This window comes from Hemicordylus capensis, chromosome 10, assembly GCF_027244095.1.
Source record: "Hemicordylus capensis ecotype Gifberg chromosome 10, rHemCap1.1.pri, whole genome shotgun sequence".
NCBI classification, from domain to species: Eukaryota; Metazoa; Chordata; class Lepidosauria; order Squamata; family Cordylidae; genus Hemicordylus; species Hemicordylus capensis.
This window is the reverse complement of record NC_069666.1, coordinates 25,995,223-26,013,639: the sequence shown is the minus strand read 5'-3', so window position 1 is coordinate 26,013,639 and position 18,417 is coordinate 25,995,223. Positions and strand designations below refer to the sequence as shown.

At 47.8% G+C, this 18,417-nt stretch overlaps 1 protein-coding gene across 6 annotated transcripts in view; it reads right to left on the bottom strand.

The window, feature by feature from the left end:
• Nucleotides 1–1,863: 1,863 nt before the first annotated feature.
• The window catches only part of ENTREP2 (endosomal transmembrane epsin interactor 2), a 314,260-nt gene continuing 297,706 nt past the window's right edge, over nucleotides 1,864–18,417 (bottom strand). For all 6 annotated transcript variants that reach the window (XM_053273181.1, XM_053273176.1, XM_053273177.1 and 3 more), the window contains 4 exons: nucleotides 17,405–17,480; nucleotides 12,484–13,077; nucleotides 5,967–6,295; nucleotides 1,864–2,506 (listed from right to left, as the gene is read on the bottom strand). In XM_053273181.1, coding sequence (XP_053129156.1) covers nucleotides 2,321–2,506; nucleotides 5,967–6,295; nucleotides 12,484–13,077; nucleotides 17,405–17,480 — 1,185 coding nt within the window. In that variant the 3' untranslated portion in view covers nucleotides 1,864–2,320. The remainder of the gene's footprint in view (nucleotides 2,507–5,966; nucleotides 6,296–12,483; nucleotides 13,078–17,404; nucleotides 17,481–18,417) is intronic.

Sequence of the window (18,417 nt, the reverse complement as noted above, 5' to 3'; positions counted from 1 at the left end):
TGCCAACAAAAGGCCCATTTTTAATGTCCATTTTCTAGCAGAAAATGAGACTAATCAGAGAAATACCTGGGGAAAGAAGGGTGTGGACAGGAAGGAAATGGTAGCCTTCCTCTCCCATGCCCCGCCCCGCCCCGGTCCACCCTACCCATCTGCAAAGAGGTACAGATTTTGAATTACCTAGCCAAGCTGCAAGCTTCTAATAAGAGATAAATGTAAAGGAGATGGTTTTCTCCTCTTTCTCCAGGATTAATATGTCAATGTGATGCTAGCAAAGTCCTACACCACCCACAAGAATACACCCTGTGGGTGCTTGGGCAAGGATAGCTTTGCATATCATCAACCTTTAATGATATCTCCAATGAGCTATAGCCCAGAAGAAGTTTGAGGGAATTGGGAGGCCCTGGTGGTGCAGAGGGTGAATATGCAGAGAGAGATTCTGACGGAAGAACGGCTTGGGGGAAACAGGACTAGGCTGTGATCGAAGTATTTTGCTGCTGACTTCAGTTCCTGACATATGAACAGTGAAATCTAAGCAAACAAATTCGCCCTGTTCACCCATGCTCTGAAAACAGGTGAGAGTAGATGCCAAAAGGTAAATTAGAGCTCGCTTGGCTTGCAGGCAGCTCAGAATTAGCAGCACTGTTCAAAGGACTAATGTCAATTTAAGGTTTTCCCTCTGTGCAGCAATACGAAAAATAGGTGTTTGGGATAAAAATCCGGTACGGTTTTTGCAGGGAAGATAGTTTCTACAATGCAACACAGACAGGTGCTCATGTTTATCTGTTTCAGTGGGTGTAATTAAACATGCCTGAGGACCAAACTACACATTGCATTAATTATGCTAACAGCCTCAATGTACTTGATTTTCCTTGTTTAAATCGGAGTCTAGGGGGAATCTTGGAGCGAAACCAGGGTGTGTGGTGGGGAGGGGCTCGGATCCTTCCCCCGCTGCCATGGTCGTGATTCAAACTGCCCCTTCCTCACGGCTGCTAATTGCTTTGAGAGGGGAGCTCCGATTGTGCTCGTGGTTGCTTCCCTCCTGGGGCAAATAGATGACGGCAGGGAGAGGTTGGGATTGTGGCAAGGCATGAGGTTAAAAAAAAACAATCCGCCCTGGACTGGGGTCCCTGTGGTTGTCACTGAAGCACCAACAGGCCAATAGTGCAATGACAACTAAGAAGTAGCTTCCAACCTGACATTCCAATGAGACCTCAAAGTGCAAAGCTGCTGCTGGAAGAAGTCGGTGGTGGTGGTGTGGACATCTATCCTGCTGTCTACTTGCCAGTCTTCAGGGGAACTCACAGAAGCCATCAAGAGTGAACCTGAAACTCACAAATAAATCAGGAATTAAGACATCAGCACCGCAGAAGCCAAGAGCCAGAGGGAGCTCATCAAGGTTAGCCAACTTTGACATCTCAGGAGGATGGCCTTTGTCGGTCTTGGGACTGCCCTCGCCTCACCACCAGCAGAGAAAAAGGGTCTCTCTCGGACCACTGTGACCAACCTAGCTTTCAAAGGGGGAGCAGCAGAGAAGGGCCACCTCAACTGACCTTCTTTTTGAGGGCCTGGAAAGATCACTCTACCGGTGGGATCTCTACTAAGGAGGGCGAGTGAGTCGCTCCCATGCTCTGAAGGTAACCTAAGGGGCCCCTAATCCTCACGAACACTTACAGCAAAACCCAACTGTTACATCCTTCCCTGAAGTTATCAAAGGAGGAAGGGGAATAGGTTCTTTCAAAGGGAACGCATGACTCTCCAGGTATGATGAGAACCACACAAGTAGCCAAGGAAGATTAAACAAAGACAACAAGAAGCACCCCATCTCCCGTGCGCTCTGCAAAATCAATTCTGGAAGCTGCAATGTCCAGAAATACTTTTTATTATGAAAACACTGTTCATAATTCGTTAAAACACTTTGAGGTACGGTGAATACAATCCAACTCCCAAGTGGCACCTGAGGGTCCCCGTGCCTTGGCCACAGAACCTTTTCCCTCCCCCACAAGCATCAGCATTTCTACAAGCAAACTCCTCGGTATGCGGGAAACTGTTTGCATTCCAGGTTTCTTTTTGCCCCAAGAAACCATTTCATTTTCACAAATGGTGTCGTCCGTCTGGCTTGGCATTCATGGAAACTGGGGTGTTTTGCTGCTGGAAACTGAGATCCAAAATGGGGACCTCAAAGGAAGACTCTTTAGGGGTGTTGGGTGTTTTTCTAAAAAAAAAAATCCTTTTAAAGCCATATTTCTCTTGCAAACCTCCATGAATTCCTCGAGGTGTCTGTGCTGGAGTTTGTATTCCTCAGGAGAGCCGTGGCTCACTGTCAAAGAATGGTCTCTCGGCAGACGCCAATTAAGCTGTGCGGCCTTCCCCGCTCTAAGCTGTGGCTGATGTGGGCCCTGCGCAGGAAGGCCACAGGAGAACTCAGGGCTCCACAGCTCTGGAGGTGGAGATCTTCCTGGGGTCTCTTTCTTGAGGTATCCACATTCTGCTGGGAGCTGGTAATCACCTGTGAAGAAAGGAGGGCGAGACTGCAATGAAATTGTTTGCCCTTTTCGACCAGGGGTGGAGAGGAGTTGGTCTGTGCGGTAGTAAATATGAATAGTCCCCTTTGCTAAGCAGAGTTCACCTTGCTTTAAATTTGGATGGGCAACTACACTTGAGCACTCTCTGCTGTCAAGATATTTAAGGGATGGCTCCGTAGCGGAGTGGCAGAGCATCTGCTTCCAGGCAGAAGGCCACAGGTTCAATCCCTGGCAGAGTCTCCAAATAGGGCTAGGAAATAATCCTGCCTCAAACCTCAGAGAAACAGTCGCCAGTCTGAGCAAGGTGGACCAATGGTCTGACTCAGTATATGGCAGCTTCCTAGGTTCCTATGATGGTGCAGTATGGTTGATGGTTGAGGAGAGTTGGTCTTGTGGTAGCAAGCATGAATTGATCCCTTTGCTAAGCAAGGTCTGCCCTGGTTTGCATTTGGATGGGAGACTACATGTAATGTGAGTACTGGAAGATCTTCCTCATAGGGGATGGGGCTGCCCTGGGAAGAGCACTTGCCTGCTTGCATGCAGAAGGTTCCACATTCCCTACCTGACAGCATCTCCAAGATGAGGTTGGGAGAGATCCCTGAGCCTGCAGCTTCAGAGAAGCCACTGCCAGTCGGTGTAGACAATCATGAGCTAGATGGACCAAAGGTCTCGCTCAGGCAGTTTGGGCAGAGCATATTTTCACATACATGATCTCAGTGATCCTTCAAGCAGCCTTGTAAGCAGAGAAGGAACTCAGCGGTTGGCATACAAAAGATCCCAGGTTCAATCCTGGGCATGTCTGGTCTTTAAAAATGGATCAGGTAGCAGATCATGGAGAAGATCTCCCTCTCTCTCTTTCTCTGCTTGAGATTCTGGAGAGAACAATGACTGGAGCAGACAAACTAGACGGACTAACAGTTTGACTCAATGCAAGGCCACTTTCAATGTTGTTTTTCAAAGATATAGCAAAATCTCTTCAAGGTGGCTCAGAACAAAATATAAAAATGCAAGATATAAATGCAAATATAAAACCATAGCAGCAAATAAAACCATGAATAAATGCAAGACGATGGATCTGACAAATAAAAAGGCAAATAAAGGCAGATGAACCCTTTATCTGCAGAGAGCCATTCAAAGAGGGCCAGAGATCCCCAAGAGCCCTTAAAGGCCCCACTGATCTATGTTAATATAAGCCAGTAGCCACCACTTTCTCAGCTTGCTTAGAGCGGGCAGCTTGTCTAAATGCCACACTAACAAAAGAAGAAGCAACTCCCACCCAGGCGACCCAAAATGCTGCATCAGAAAAAGTTGATTTCTTCTTCTGTCATCTGTATGAATCATGGAAACGGCCTGTTTTATCTGATTCGGCATCAATTTCTTCCTGCACTTGCCCCTCTCTTGCACAACTTCTTCCCATTTTGCTCACTGTGGGGAAGAGCCCTGAAACTTCACTCCAGTTACTAGAAATCTTACCCAGCCACTTCTCTGACACGAGCGATCAGCAAGTAGCACACACACACATGCACACGCACACTTCCAAGGATCATGGTTAGAAACTTGCTTTTAAAAAAAATAAACGATTAGACTTGTGTGTCCAACAGTTCTGTCTGCCATCCTAGGGGTGCCTGACCGAATCATGAACGGGCTTAATCTCTGTCGCTCCTGAGGGCAGGACTAGAACCCCAGGGGTTGACATGAGACAGAAGCAGATCCGAGCTAGACATCAGAAGATGCAGGCTGTCTTGGGCAGTAGTGGGCTCTTCTCCTCTAGAGTCTTTGGGGATAGTCCTCTCTCAGAGATGCTGTCGCAGTTCTGTGCACTGAGCCAGGAGTTTGAACAGAAGACCCCCAAGGCCCTTCCTAACTTTCAAATGTTACGATTATATTAGTAGTCTCTGATCTGGTGACTGAGTGTCTCACATGCAGACTCATTCCGAATATGAAGGTCCTCTTCTGAGGTCACTTCCCCCACTTTCAGAAATGAGACAGGTGGTAACCAGTGCAGGGCCTTCTCGCACATGGCCCCTGTCGATGGAAGGTTTTCCTTGGGAGGCTCATCTGGCCCCACCTCTTGCATCTTTCCAGCCCAGGCAAAGATGCAGTTTTATTGATCCAAAGATATGCTTTCATTTATCCAGAGATTTTCCAATGACTTGTGGAACTGTTTTAAAGTTACTGGTGTTTATTTCCTTCTGCTCTACTGCATTTAGAGTACATAATCAGTACATAACAATGCCTAGAGATGACTCTTGCTAGGTGACTCTGGGCCAGTCACTTCTCTCTCAGCCTAACCTACTTCACAGGGTTGTTGTGAGGAGAAACTTATGTAGTTCATCTCTGGGCTCCTTGGAGGAAGAGCGGGATATAAAATGTAATTAATGAATTAATTAATAAAAGAGATGCACATATCAGGTGGTATAACAATATGATAGATAGATAGATAGATAGATAGATAGATAGATAGATAGATAGATAGATAGATAAATTTAATAAATATTTCTATTGTTCTAATATTTGCAGTGGTGGTTAAGGGAGTTCAGCCTGGGAGTTGTCAGGCTGAAGGATAGGGTAGCAAACCTTCCAAATAAGCAAACCCATACATAAACCAAGCCAGTGTGGTGTAGCGGTTAGAGTGCTGGACTAGGGCTAGGGAGCGTGTTCAAATTCCCACTCAGCCATGAAACTCACTGGGTGATTATGGGCCAGTCACTTCTCTCTCAGCCTAACCTGTCTCACAGGGCTGTTGTGAAGATAAACATAATGAATACGATGGATATTTACATCCCGCTTCTCAACCAAAGTTCCCAAAGTGCTTTACATAGATACACATAAATAAATAAAATGGCTCCCTGTCCCTAAAGAGGACATTCTAAAAAACATGAAACATAAGATATAAGGTAGACGCCAGCAACAGCCACTGGAGGGATGCTGTGCTGGGGATGGATAGGGCCAGTTGCTCTCCCCCTGCTCAATAAAAAGAAACACCACTTTTAAAAGGCGCCTTACACTGCCCTGGGCTCCTTGGAGGAAGAGTGGGATATAAATGTGAAATAAAAGAAAAGCTTGATCTGGCCAATCCCCACACATCGGGCCTTCCACGGGGGTCATTCTTGGCATCACCCACTTCAAGGCCCATCTTTAGGAACATAGGAAGCTGCCATATGCTGAGTCAGCCCATTGGTCCACCTAGCTCAGTACTGTCTACCCAGACTGGCAGCAGCAAGGTAGCAGGCAGGAGTCTCTCTCAGCCCTAGCTTGGAGATGCTGCCAGGGAGGGAACTTGGCACCTTCTCCTCTTCCAAGAGCGGCTCCATCCCCTACTAAAGGGAAGATCTTGCAGTGCTCACACTTCTAGTCTCCCATTCATATGCAACCAGGGTGGCCCCTGCTTAGCTAAGGGGACACGTCATGCTGGCTACCCATGAAGATTTCAAAGCTGCCCACCTGGTCGATGATGTTTGCACTGAAGATGGCTTCTTCCATGTGCCGCTCATCCGACTTGATGACCGACCGGATGCTGTTCACCACGTGACGCACCTCGGGGGGCAGGTTACAGTTCGAATGTTCCAAAAACTTGGCCACCAGAATCTTAGTGTCCTTATAGGCCTGCAGGTCCACCAGGGAGTGGGGCCGCTCCTTGCAGACACTCCGGAAGGCCTTTGGCTTTGGGGAGAGGTCCACTTTCTTCAAGTCCCTCGTCTTTCCAGGAAGCGGGAGGTGGTTTGAAGAGTCCGGACAAGGAGAGCCAGCCACGTGAGGACCAGAGGCAGGAACTGAAAACAGAAGGGATGGGGAGGAGGGAGAAAGGCAGCTGTGAAACCAGGGACTGCAGAAGGGTTTGCTGTGATGGCACCATGATTCCTGGCTTTGCTCATTCCTCACTTCATCATGCAGGCTCTGGACAGGTCCCAGGACTGGAGATATTTAGCAGGGATAGACTCAAGTTTAGACTCAGACTCAGTCCTGAATGACTCCTGACAGTCTAATAACTTTGGGAGATGGGGAGAAGCTTTGGAGAGTCAGGGCCTGCTTCGTTGCAAGCCCTGGCCAGGTGGCGTTGCACGCAGAAGGTCCCGGGTTCACTCCCTGGAAGCATCTCCAGGTAGGGCTGGGAGAGACTCCTGCCTGAAACCTTGGAGAGCTGCTGCCAGTCAGTGTAGACAATATTGAGCTAGATGGACCAAGGGTCTGACTCAGCGTAAGGAAGCTTCCTATGTTCCTAGCCCACTAGGCTGTCACCATGCATCTAATCATGTAGACTCTAGGGCAGGGCTGCTCAACTTCGGCCCTCCTGCAGATGTTGGCCTACAGTTTTCATAATCCCTGGCTATTGGACACAGTGACTGAGGATTATGGGAGTTGTAGTTCAAAAACAGCTGGGGGGCCTAAGTTGAGCAGGCCTTCTAGGGGAATGTACTAAAAGGAATGACAAGGAATGCTCACTGAAATGCACTGGTTCCTTCCAAATGGCCATAGGAATTGCATGGACTTTCTGAATGGCCATTGGCCATTCCTTTTAGGATGTCCTGACACTAGTCCACCATAGGACTTGCATGCTGATGGTCCCAGGTTCACTCCCTGGCAGCATCTCCAGGTAGGGCTGGGAGAGATCCTGCCTAAACCTGGACCATGGACCAATCGTCTGACTCCAGAGAAGGCAGGTTTCTATGTTTACTGTGTTTCTACACAGCAACCATGGGCGGCTGAGGGAGGAGTCTGAGTGTCTCAGCACAGGGGTCAGGCTTCAAGGTGCACAATTGGGAACAATGCAGAGGAGTATAGAAACCTCAAATTTTTATAACATCTGACAGACACTCCAGTCTCCCAGACATTTGGTAACAGATGTCCGCAGGATTGTTGAAAACATCAACGCCCCTAATTTGTGCATAAAAACCAGCATGTTGCAAGCAGGGGCGTAGCAAGGTTGGAGTGGGCCCAGAGACAAGGTTTTAAAATGGGCCCCCCCTCACTGAAGCTCAGCTCATGAAGTAAAGAAATCATAAATGAGGCTGAATAGTGGTAACAAAAAGCAGAGTAAAATTTATATATATATATCACCTATGTGCCACAATAGAACATAATCCTGTTGACATGCGGTCCTGGTAGCTCCAGGTTTTAACACTCACATCAGTTTCGGAGGATGAATACAACTGAAGGAAGCCCGGGCAGGTGCGTGGCTGGGGGGGTCAATCATGTGACTTGCCTCTGGGGCCCCCCCCCAAGGCAGTGGGCCCCCAGACAACTGTCTCCCCTTGCCCTATTATAGTTATGCCCCTGGTTGCAAGGCTCTCAGCATTTCCATCCTGTTCCTATCCTTCTATTTTAAAGACATGTTTTGTCTACCAGAATTCAGAAAATTGCAAAATACCCCAAATTTGTGCATGAAAATCAGCATGCTATACATACACTTCTCTGTTGGGCAGGATGTCCTTAACAGCCCCAAGAAGGATCTCCCTCCTATTCCTATCGCTTATATTCTGAACATTATTCTTTTGCTGCCTAGATCTCTGAAAACTGAAAAATACCCCAAACGTGCACCAATATTTGCATGTTGCGGGTTCTTATTAATGGTCCACTTGCCTCTGGATGCGCTTAACAATTCCAAGAAAAATCTCCTTGCTCTTCCTATACCTTTTCCCTTATAATTTTAAATCTTTTTTTTTGTCTCTTAGATATATGAAAATTGCAAAAAGACCCCAAACCTTTACACCAGAATCTGCATTTCACGAGAGTCCCATTAAGTGCTCATAATTGTGAATACACTTAAGAGCTCCAAGAAAAACCTCCTTGCTATTCTTATCTCTTCAACCATTTTTTCCTGCCAGATTTTTGAAAATTGCAAAAATTCCCCACGTGTCCACTGTTGGGGAGCTCTAAAAATGGCGAATATGCATCTGCCCGTTAGACACAGATGTGCTTAAGAACTCCAAGAAAAATCTCAGTGATATTCCTATATTAAGCCATTTATTTTGTCTCCTAGGTTTCTGAAAATTGCAAAATCAACCCCCCCACCGCCCATTATCCTGCTAACTTTGGGAGTGGATGATATGCTCAACAAGAGAAGCCAGGCTCCAATGAGTAAGTTCTAAAGCGGTATATTATATGTTTCAAATGAATGAATGAATGAATGAGGCTCCTGTCTGGGATGCATATGCCGATTCAGCCTTGGAATGGCATCTTCATTCCAGAAAGTCATGGTCCCTCTCTTGAGGCCTGTTCCCATGATTTATCCAGGGTGAGTCAAAGGACATTGAGGCGCCAGTCTGAATGGTATTCACAAGATCTCCCCCTTTACTCTTAGCACCATTTGCTGGTCAGTGACCGAATAAACTTATAACTCACTCTTAGCACCTAGCCTTTTAAATGGTCTAGACCGGGTAGAAAGCACCCACACAACACGTGCCGTTTCACATGCGTATACACCATGCAGACATTCAAATCAACAGGTGTGGGTTGTGATGTGGCCTGCCACTATGATCCGGTCCCGCCGATACGCGGGTTCCCTCCACTCAGGATACACTGTGAGAACAGGACTTAGGGTGGTGTTCTGTATCATTCACTGTGCAAATTCATCAGCAGCTGGGAGCGGGCCAGCCTTTTTAAATTCAGAACTGAGAAGTGGTACAAGCGGGTAATCCACATACAGAGCATGCACTGAAACACCGCACACAAGTTTTCCATTTCCATAAATTTTTTAAAAAACTTTTCCTGGTTTGTGCACACAGACTTCGTTGGCTAGAGTCACAGGATATGCAGGAAAATTGTGACACAGTCCTGGACTCAGGTTCAAACCTTTGCTTGGCCATAAAAGCTCTCACTGGGTGACTCTGGGCCAGTCACAACCTTTCAGCCTAACCTACCTCACAAGCTTGTGAGGATAAAAGCAAAGGGGGAAACTCTGAACACTGCCCTGAGCTTCTTGGAGGAAGGACAGGATCTTTCATTCATTCATTCATTCATTCAGTTTTTATACCACCCTTCCAAAATGGCTCGGGGCAGTTTACAATTAAACATGAATAGATAAATACAACAACGTAAAGTTCAGCCACAGATAGGAAAGCCCTGCCAATAGTATAGCCAAAGACATCTTCCCTGGCTCAGACTGTTTGCATGTCTACAGGTGAAACTCGAAAAATTAGAATATCGTGCAAAAGTTCATTAATTTCAGTAATGCAAATTAAAAGGTGAAACTGATATATGAGATAGACGCATTACATGCAAAGCGAGATAAGTCAAGCCTTAATTTGTTATAATTGTGATGATCATGGCGTACAGCTCATGAGAACCCCAAATCCACAATCCCAGAAAATTAGAATATTGTGAAAAGGTTCAACAGTCTAGGCTCCAGGTGTCCCACTCCAATCAGCTAATCAATCCATAACACTTGCAAAGGGTTCCTGAGCCTTTAAATGGTCTTTCAGTCTGGTTCATTAGGAATCACAATCATGGGAAAGACTGCTGACTTGACAGTTGTGCAGAAAACCATCATTGACACCCTCCATGAGGAGGGAAAGCCTCAAAAGGTAATTGCAAAAGAAGTTGGATGTTCCCAAAGTGCTGTATCAAAGCACATCAATAGAAAGTTATGTGGAAGGGAAAAGTGTGGAAGAAAAAGGTGCACAAGCAGCAGCGATGACCGCAGCCTGGAGAGGATTGTCAGGAAAAGGCCATTCAAAAGTGTTGGGGACTTTCACAAGGAGTGGACTGAGGCTGGAGTTAGTGCATCAAGAGCCACCACACACAGACGGATCCTGGACATGGGCTTCAAATGTCGTATTCCTCTTGTCAAGCCGCTCCTGAACAATAAACAATGTCAGAAGCGTCTTACTTGGGCTCAAGAAAAAAAGAACTGGTCTGTTGCTCAGTGGTCCAAAGTCCTCTTTTCTGATGAGAGCAACTTTTGCATCTCATTTGGAAACCAAGGACCCAGAGTCTGGAGGAAGAATGGAGAGGCACACAATGCAAGATGCTTGAAGTCCAGTGTGAAGTTTCCACAGTCTGTGTTGATTTGGGGAGCCATGTCATCTGCTGGTGTTGGTCCACTGTGCTTCATTAAGTCCAGGGTCAACGCAGCCGTCTATCAGGAGATTTTGGAGTACTTCATGCTTCCTTCCGCAGACGAGCTGTATGGGGATGCTGACTTCATTTTCCAGCAGGACTTGGCACCTGCCCACACTGCCCAAAGTACCAAAACCTGGTTCAATGACCATGGGATTACTGTGCTTGATTGGCCAGCAAACTCGCCTGACCTGAACCCCATAGAGAATCTATGGGGCATTGCCAAGAGAAGGATGAGAGACATGAGACCAAACAATGCAGAAGAGCTGAAGGCCGCTATTGAAGCATCCTGGTCTTCCATAACACCTCAGCAGTGCCACAGGCTGATAGCATCCATGCCACGCTGCATTGAGGCAGTAATTGCTGCAAAAGGGACCCAAACCAAGTACTGAATACATATGCATGCTTATACTTTTCAGAGGTCTGATATTGTTCTATTTACAATCCTTGTCTTCTTGGTTCCATGTCATATTCTAATTTTCTGGGATTGTGGATTACGCCATGATCATCACAATTATAACAAATTAAGGCTTGACTTATCTCGCTTTGCATGTAATGCATCTATCTCATATATTAGTTTCACCTTTTAATTTGCATTACTGAAATTAATGAACTTTTGCACGATATTCTAATTTTTCGAGTTTCACCTGTATATACTGTGGTCTAAACCAGGATCCCACAGCCAGCGACCCCTGTAATGGGGATTCCCAGATGTGGTTGACTACAGCTCCCATAATCGCCAGCTGCAATCGCCTTTGGCCACTGAATCTGGGGTTTATGGGAGCTGTAGTCAACCGCATCTGGGAATCCGTTACAGGGATCACTGGTCTCCACTGAGGCAGGGATCAAAAGCAACACAGAGCGTGGACGGCTCTGAAGGCTAAGGAACCAGAATCAAACCTAGATCCAAGCAGGAACACTTGGGCTGGGAATAACAACACAGAAGGGACGTTGCTCCAGCAGCTTCTTGGAGAAGGATGGCTGCTTTCATGGCTGCTGCCCAGCCAGGGTAAATTGGCTCCTTCGCTGCCCCAGGGAAGAAGCTGTTTGGTAAAGGAGTCTTGCCCAATTGCTTACACAATAGCTGGACTATGGAGGCAGGGGACTCTGCTGGGACTGGCAGGCCCTCAGGGAACGCCTCTGAGTCAGAAGATGAAGGCAGGACCGTGACCTTGGGTTGTGGGGAAGGCATTGGCTCAGGTCCCCCTGATTCCCCTGAGTGGGGGTCCCGGTGGTACAGGGTCAGCCAGGGACTAGGCCATAGGAACATCCTACCCACTCTCATTCCCTGAACTTCCCAGGAAATTTAGGACCAACAAAAGCAAGTACCTTTTCACACCAAGCACAATTAATCTATGGAATTCTCTGCCCCGGGATGAGTTGATGGCCACTAGCTTTGATGGTTTTAAACTTAGACAAATTCATGGGTGACAGGCCTCTCAATGGCTATGGCTAAAGACAACCTAGCTATTTGTCTGAGGGCTACAGGCCACCTCCAGCCTCAGAGGCAAGATGCCTCTGAAGACCAGCTGCAGGGGAGCAACAGCGGGAGAGAGGGCCTGCCCTCACCTCTTGCCTGTGGGCTTCTCAGGAACATCTGGTGGGCCACTGTGGGAAACAGGAAGCTGGCCGAGATGGGCCTTGGGCCTGATCCAGCAGGGCTGTTCTGATGTACCTCCAAGGCCTGCCTCCACCTCTTCCTTGGGCTTCCCAGAGGAAGGATGCTGAGCTAGACGGGCCTTGAGCCTGATCCAGCAAGGCTCTTCCTACGTTATCTTCTGAACTGTCTATCTCATCCCTCAGCTGGGAAGGGCAGGTCCTTGGAGCATGACAATAATGTCAGATCAATATTGTAGGATCCAAGTGGCTCAGGCGCCCCCATCCCACATCATGGGCCCTTTACCTTCTGTGGCAGAAGAACATGACAGAGGGTCACTAGTGGATCGGACGATGTGGGCCATCCTGGCTCTCCTCTTGCGCTGCTGAGCCGTCCGCTCGGAGCAGCCGTGGAGCGAAGCATTGACAGGCACTGACGAGGCGGGGTGGTGCGTCTGCAAAGCGGGGGGCTGGCTGAAGACCCCACAGCACATCTTCCGCGATCTGGGTGGAGGAGGCGTGGCTTTGCCTTCTCTCACCGAGCGGCGCGAGTCCCTCTCCGAGGCACAGAAGTTCTCCGAGGAGCAGTCCGAGGACTGGCTGCGAGGGCAGCGCCTGTGGTCCTGCCCACCAGGCCTGGGCATGGAGGTCTGGCTGTGGCCGCTGGCCTCTTCGTCCGCGGAGCCCTGTGAGCTAGTCCTGTGCAGCCCGCAGCGGAGGCTGTTGTCCAGGCTGGAGCAACTCCGGCCCGCCACGCCTTTGTGGGCGGCTCTGTGCGAAGACAAGTCCGCCGAAAGGAGCGACTCCTGGACGTCCAAAGAGCACAGGTCCTCGGAGGAGTAGCTGCGGTCGGGGACATCAGCCACTTCGGAGACCATCTGGGAAGTGCTGTCCACAGACACTGAAAAACAAAGCACAATGGAGACTTTGCTACAATGGCTTCTTGAGAGTTTGGGTTATTTATTGATTTGATTTTTATACCACCCTTCCAAAATGGCTCAGGGTGGTTTACAATTAAAAACAAAATTGCATTTCTCAATTTAGATTTAGATGAGGGAGGAGAGCTGGTCAGGTGTGGTGCACATGAATTGTCCCCTTTGCTAAGCAGGGCCCAGCTTGCTTTCAATATGGATGGGTGACTACATGCTGGCTCTCTGAGATGGGGCTTTGGCTCAGTGGAAGAGCATCAGAAGTCCAGGTTCACTCATTGGCATCTCCAGTCTTGTAGTAGCAAGCATGACTTGTCACCTTAGTTAAGCAGGGTCTGCCCTGGTTGCATATGAATGGGAGACTTGATGTGTGAGCACTGTAAGATATTCCCCTCAGGGTATGGAGCCACTCTGGGAAGAGCAGAAGGTTCCAAGTCCCCTCCCTGGCATCCTTTAGGGCTGAGAGAGATTCTTGCCTGCAACCTTGGAGAAGCCGCTGCCAGCACTGCCAGCACCGAAGACAACACTGAGCTAGATGGACCAACAGTCTGACTCAGTATATGGCAGCTTCCACTGTGCCAATGTGCCTGAAACCCTGGAGAGCTGCAGCAAATCAGTGTAGACAATACTGAGCTAGATGGATCAATGGTCTGACTCTGTGTAAGGCCGCTTCCTATATTCCTAGATCTGCTGTCCATTTCTGGTGTAGCTTCCTTGGATTAAGTTCCTTGTATCCATCCTTTTCTCATCCAGCCATGGGAATAATTTGCAGGAGCACAGCTGTGTTACAATTCTGAATTGCAAACAATATCATGTCTGTAAAATCCTTGGAGTTTTCTTTTAGTGCTTCCCTCGGCAGTTCACCCCCTGCTGCTATTTCTTTCCAAAGGAAAGTGCTTAATATCGCAGCATATGGGTGGAGCAAACCTCTCTCCTTTGATAAAACTTTTCCTTTTGCCAGAGGAGAGGAACAGGCATGTTTTACAAGGATACCAGGGAAGAGAAGCTCTGATAAGTGTGACACCTGTTAGCATGAGGAAACCTAACGGTGTTCCTAACCAGCTGGTAACCAGGTATTTGAAAAATGCCTGAAAGAGCCTTTATCCCTCCAAGAGAAATCCCTGTGTATATCAGAGAGCTATTTGTGTGTAATGCCTTTTTTAAAAAGTGTGCTCAAAACCATATGAATTTCAGGTGATGGTTTTTATCTCTTCAAAGACATACACATGTTTTGTTATCAGCTCTCTGTTGCTCCATTTCTGATGTTTTGGGCTCCCTCTGAGTGTGTGTTGGAAATTGTTTTCAGAGAGAAAAAGAACAAGGGAAGAGAGAAGGAGGGGAGAATTGCCCTCAAATGCTTTGGGGATTCTACATGAAGCAGCACTTGGAGCATTTCATCAGAAACACATGACCTGTACATTTCAAAAATAAAAAACAATAGAAGCAAATCCTTGGATAAAAATCCGCAGGTCGGAAGCCATGATGGACCTTAGCTCAGGGGTTCTCGACCGTCAATCCTCAGATGGACTACAACTCCCAAAGGCCACTGTGGCTGGGAATTATGGGAGTTGTGTCCAACAACATCTGGGGACCCAAGGTTAAGAAACGTTGGCCTAGTTAAATTGCCAGGAAATTTAGGACCAGCAAACGGAAGTATTTTTTCACACAATGCATAATCAACTTGTCGAATTCTCTGCCACAAGATGTGGTGACAGCCAACAACCTGGATGACTTGAAGAGGGGTTTGGATGACTTCATGGAGGAGAGGTCTATCAATGTCTACTAGTTGGAGGGCTATAGGACACCTCCAGCCTCAGAGGCAGGATGCCTCTGAGTACCAGTTGCAGGGGAGTCACAGCAGGAGAGAGGGCATGCCCCTTGAACTCCTGCCTGTGTGGGCTCCCCAGCGGCATCAGGTGGGCCACTGTGTGAAACAGGATGCTGGACTAGATGGGCTTCCTTGGGCCTGATCCAGCAGGGCTGTTCTTATGTTCTTATGAACAGAGGAAGCTGCCTTCTACCGAGTCAGACCATTGGTCCATCTAACTCAGTTTTGACTAGCTCAAGAGTCTCTCCCAGCCCTACGAGATGCTGCCAGGGAGTGAACCCGGAACTTTCTGCATGCAAAGCAGATGCTCTTTCACAGAGTTATGGCTCATCTTCTTTGGGTGCACCCTTAATAGCAGACAGTGTCCTGTCTTATAGCAGACAGTGCTCACATTTAGTCACCCATTCAAATGCAAGTCAAGGGGGACCCTGCTTAGCAAAGGGGGGAATCATGCTTGCTACCAAAGACCCCTGGTTGATGATGCATCATCCCCCTTGGCACGTTGGGCTGTTTCTATCTGTGGTGGATTGCTGTGCTCTTATCGTTTTAATGGGGTTTTGCTCTCTTTTTTACAGCTGTTCCATATTTGTAATGATGTGAGCCATCCGGGGTGTGTTAGAAGTAAAGCAGAGTGCAGGGAAGCAATATCTTCCTGCAGAAATAATGGCTGGGCACAGAGCTCTAACGCTTGAAGGCATGTTCCCTTTTAGGATCCGTGCGTGTGAGGGATTTCAAGATGCCCCTCGCGACACCCGTTACCAGTTACAAACACATTTCATAAGAAAATTGCGCCCTCATTTGCCTCTAGGAGGAGATGCAAGACGCTTCAAGGTTTATAGCAAATAAAAGGCGGAGTTCAGAAGCAAGCATCACACACTTTCATGCCGCCCCAGCAGCGTGATCCGAATCCAGGTGATCAAAGTTTCCTTTTAATTCTGTGGAAGTCTGTCTTGCATCTCACAGCCATTTTAAACATCTTTGGAACAAAAAGCACCGCGGGAACTGTTTAGGGATCCTGCACTGAGCAGGGGTTGGGTTAGAAACCTCCAAGGACTCTTCCAACTCCAGTGGGTGATATCCGGAGCAACAGAGCACATGTGGGTAGATACTGAGCAAGTGGCAGACAACGGCACATGCTAACTGCACCATCTTGTGCTCCGGACTCGTTTGCTTTAAAGAGAACTTCTTGCTCAAGGGTGCTGGAACACACTCCTGCAAATCCCAGTTTTGAGCACCACTACGTGGTCTTCTTGCACTCGTTCCACAAGGGCCCCATTGCTCTGGATCATAGCCAGTTATTCGGACTTCTTCGTGACCTCCAGCTCGGCACTGCAGCCAGTCACAAAGGGCAGAGCAGTTAAGCACTGTGGAATCGAGGGATGGAACTGCAGGTGCAAACTAGCCCAAAGTCAATTCATAGGCAGTGCTGAGATTACATACAAACATCGGAATCTGCCTCTGACGGAGGCAGAGCACTGGTCCACCTAGTGTAGGGATGTCTACCCCAAGGATTCCCCACCTTTTAAAAAGAAGCCTAACACCTTCTGTCACAAACCTTCAGCTCAGGTACCCCATAGAGAGAGAGTGTGTGTGTATGTGTGTGTGTGTGTATGCACAAATGTAAAGGTTGCAGTTATGAGACAAGCTTCTCCAGTCACTGCCTTACAACCAGACTAAGTTACTCATGAGTATTCCCATTAAAATTAATGGGACAAGTTCATTTGTCCTACTGATTTCAGAAAGACTGCTTATGAGTAACGTAGTGTGGATGTGAGCCAGTGACTGGAGTAGCCTGTCTCATAACTGTAGCCTTTAAATGTGTGTGTGTGTATATGTGTGTGTGCGTGTGTGTGTGTGTGTGTGTGCGTGCACGCACATAAAAAGACAAATTTAAGTGTTCCAGTTAGGGAGAGAGGTTGCTTTAGCCACTGGCTCACATCCACATGAAGTTACTCATAAACAGCCTTACTGAAATCAGTGGGACGAATTTACTTGTCCTATTTTGACAGATGACTCTGGCGATTCCTTCTTTGTACATGGGAAGTGTCTTTTCCCCACTTGTTCTGTGTGAGATCAGGAGTTCTCAGCAGGGGATGCGAGTACTCCGAGGGGTACTTGAAAGGCTCTCAAGGGGTACTTGGAGCGTTACTGCCTCCCCATGCTGCGGCCACGCGTGAGGATGATGCATCCTCAGCGATGTGTCTGCTGCAGAAGGGGAGGGAGGAGAATGAAGACCCACCTCCTCTGCTGCTCCTGACTGGCTGGCTACAGGCTGAAGCTCAGCATTCCCCTCCCCTCTGCCTGATTGACAGGCTTCAGAAAATTAGCACTCCCATTGCAAGTTCTGAAGCCTGTCAATCAGGCAGAGGGGAGGGGTGTGGAGTCACCCATCCAAGTGCAAACCAGGGCAGACCCTGCTTAGCAAAGGGGACTATTCATGCCCACTACTGCAAGACCAGCTCTCCTCTTACCTTGAGTGCTGAAGCCCGTTGTTGTGTTCCTGTCGCCCAGGGTGGACTCTGCAACTTGCCGGTCCAGAGCAGAGACCTGTGAGTAATACAAACACAGGCTGCATCACTGTGCCCATTCATTCACTACCAGAAGAACGTGAGTGGGAGCAAACACAGCCCGGATCCTAGGTAGTGGTGCACAAACACAGAAGTCAATATATGCATTGTGCTTACACCCCATATGTCTTTCAGTGTATTCAGAGCTACACAGGCTTCAGCTATTCAAGTATTGCCCCAGCAGTTATTATAGAAGAGGCATTCCCAGCTCAGGTAGGAATACCTCTTCTACAATATCTGCTGGGATGATAACTGGATAGGGGGCTACCTGGAGGCTGTGTAGCACCTGTGTGAGAAAGGTCCAAGACACTGCTTGCCACCTGTGGTTAATTTAAGTTGTGCCATCGAGTTGGTGTCGACTCCTGGAAACCACAGAGCCCTGTGGTTTTCTTTGGTAGTATACAGGAGGAGTTGACCATTGCCTCCTCCTGCACAGTATGAGATGATGCCTTTCAGCATCTTCCTGTATCGCTGCTGACAGAGGTGTTTCCCATAGGCTGGGAAATATACCAGCAGGGCAAGTTATTTTCCCACTGTGCCATTAGGTGGCTTGGTTAATTTAAGTACTTGCATTACAAATAATAACTGTGGTGTTTTGTTTTGTTTTTTTAAAAACCTGCTGCTGAATTAATGGCGGGGAGCACTTCTTTTAACTGAAGGAAGGTTTCCCCCTCAATTAACTAGGCAATTGAAATGCTTCAGCCCTACTTTCCATTTCAAATAACCAGGGTTTGGCGTTTTTGCCTCATTTGCCTTGTTGTTTTTTGATAAAGGAAAAGGGCAAAATTGTTTCTGAGAAGAAAATGCCAACCACCCCCAAATACGCATTACGCGGGGTCAGAGGGCCAAGAGATAAACATCAGCTTTGGCAGAAGCCATTACTTCTGCTCCTGTGTGGCCCTGCTTAAGCAAGAGAT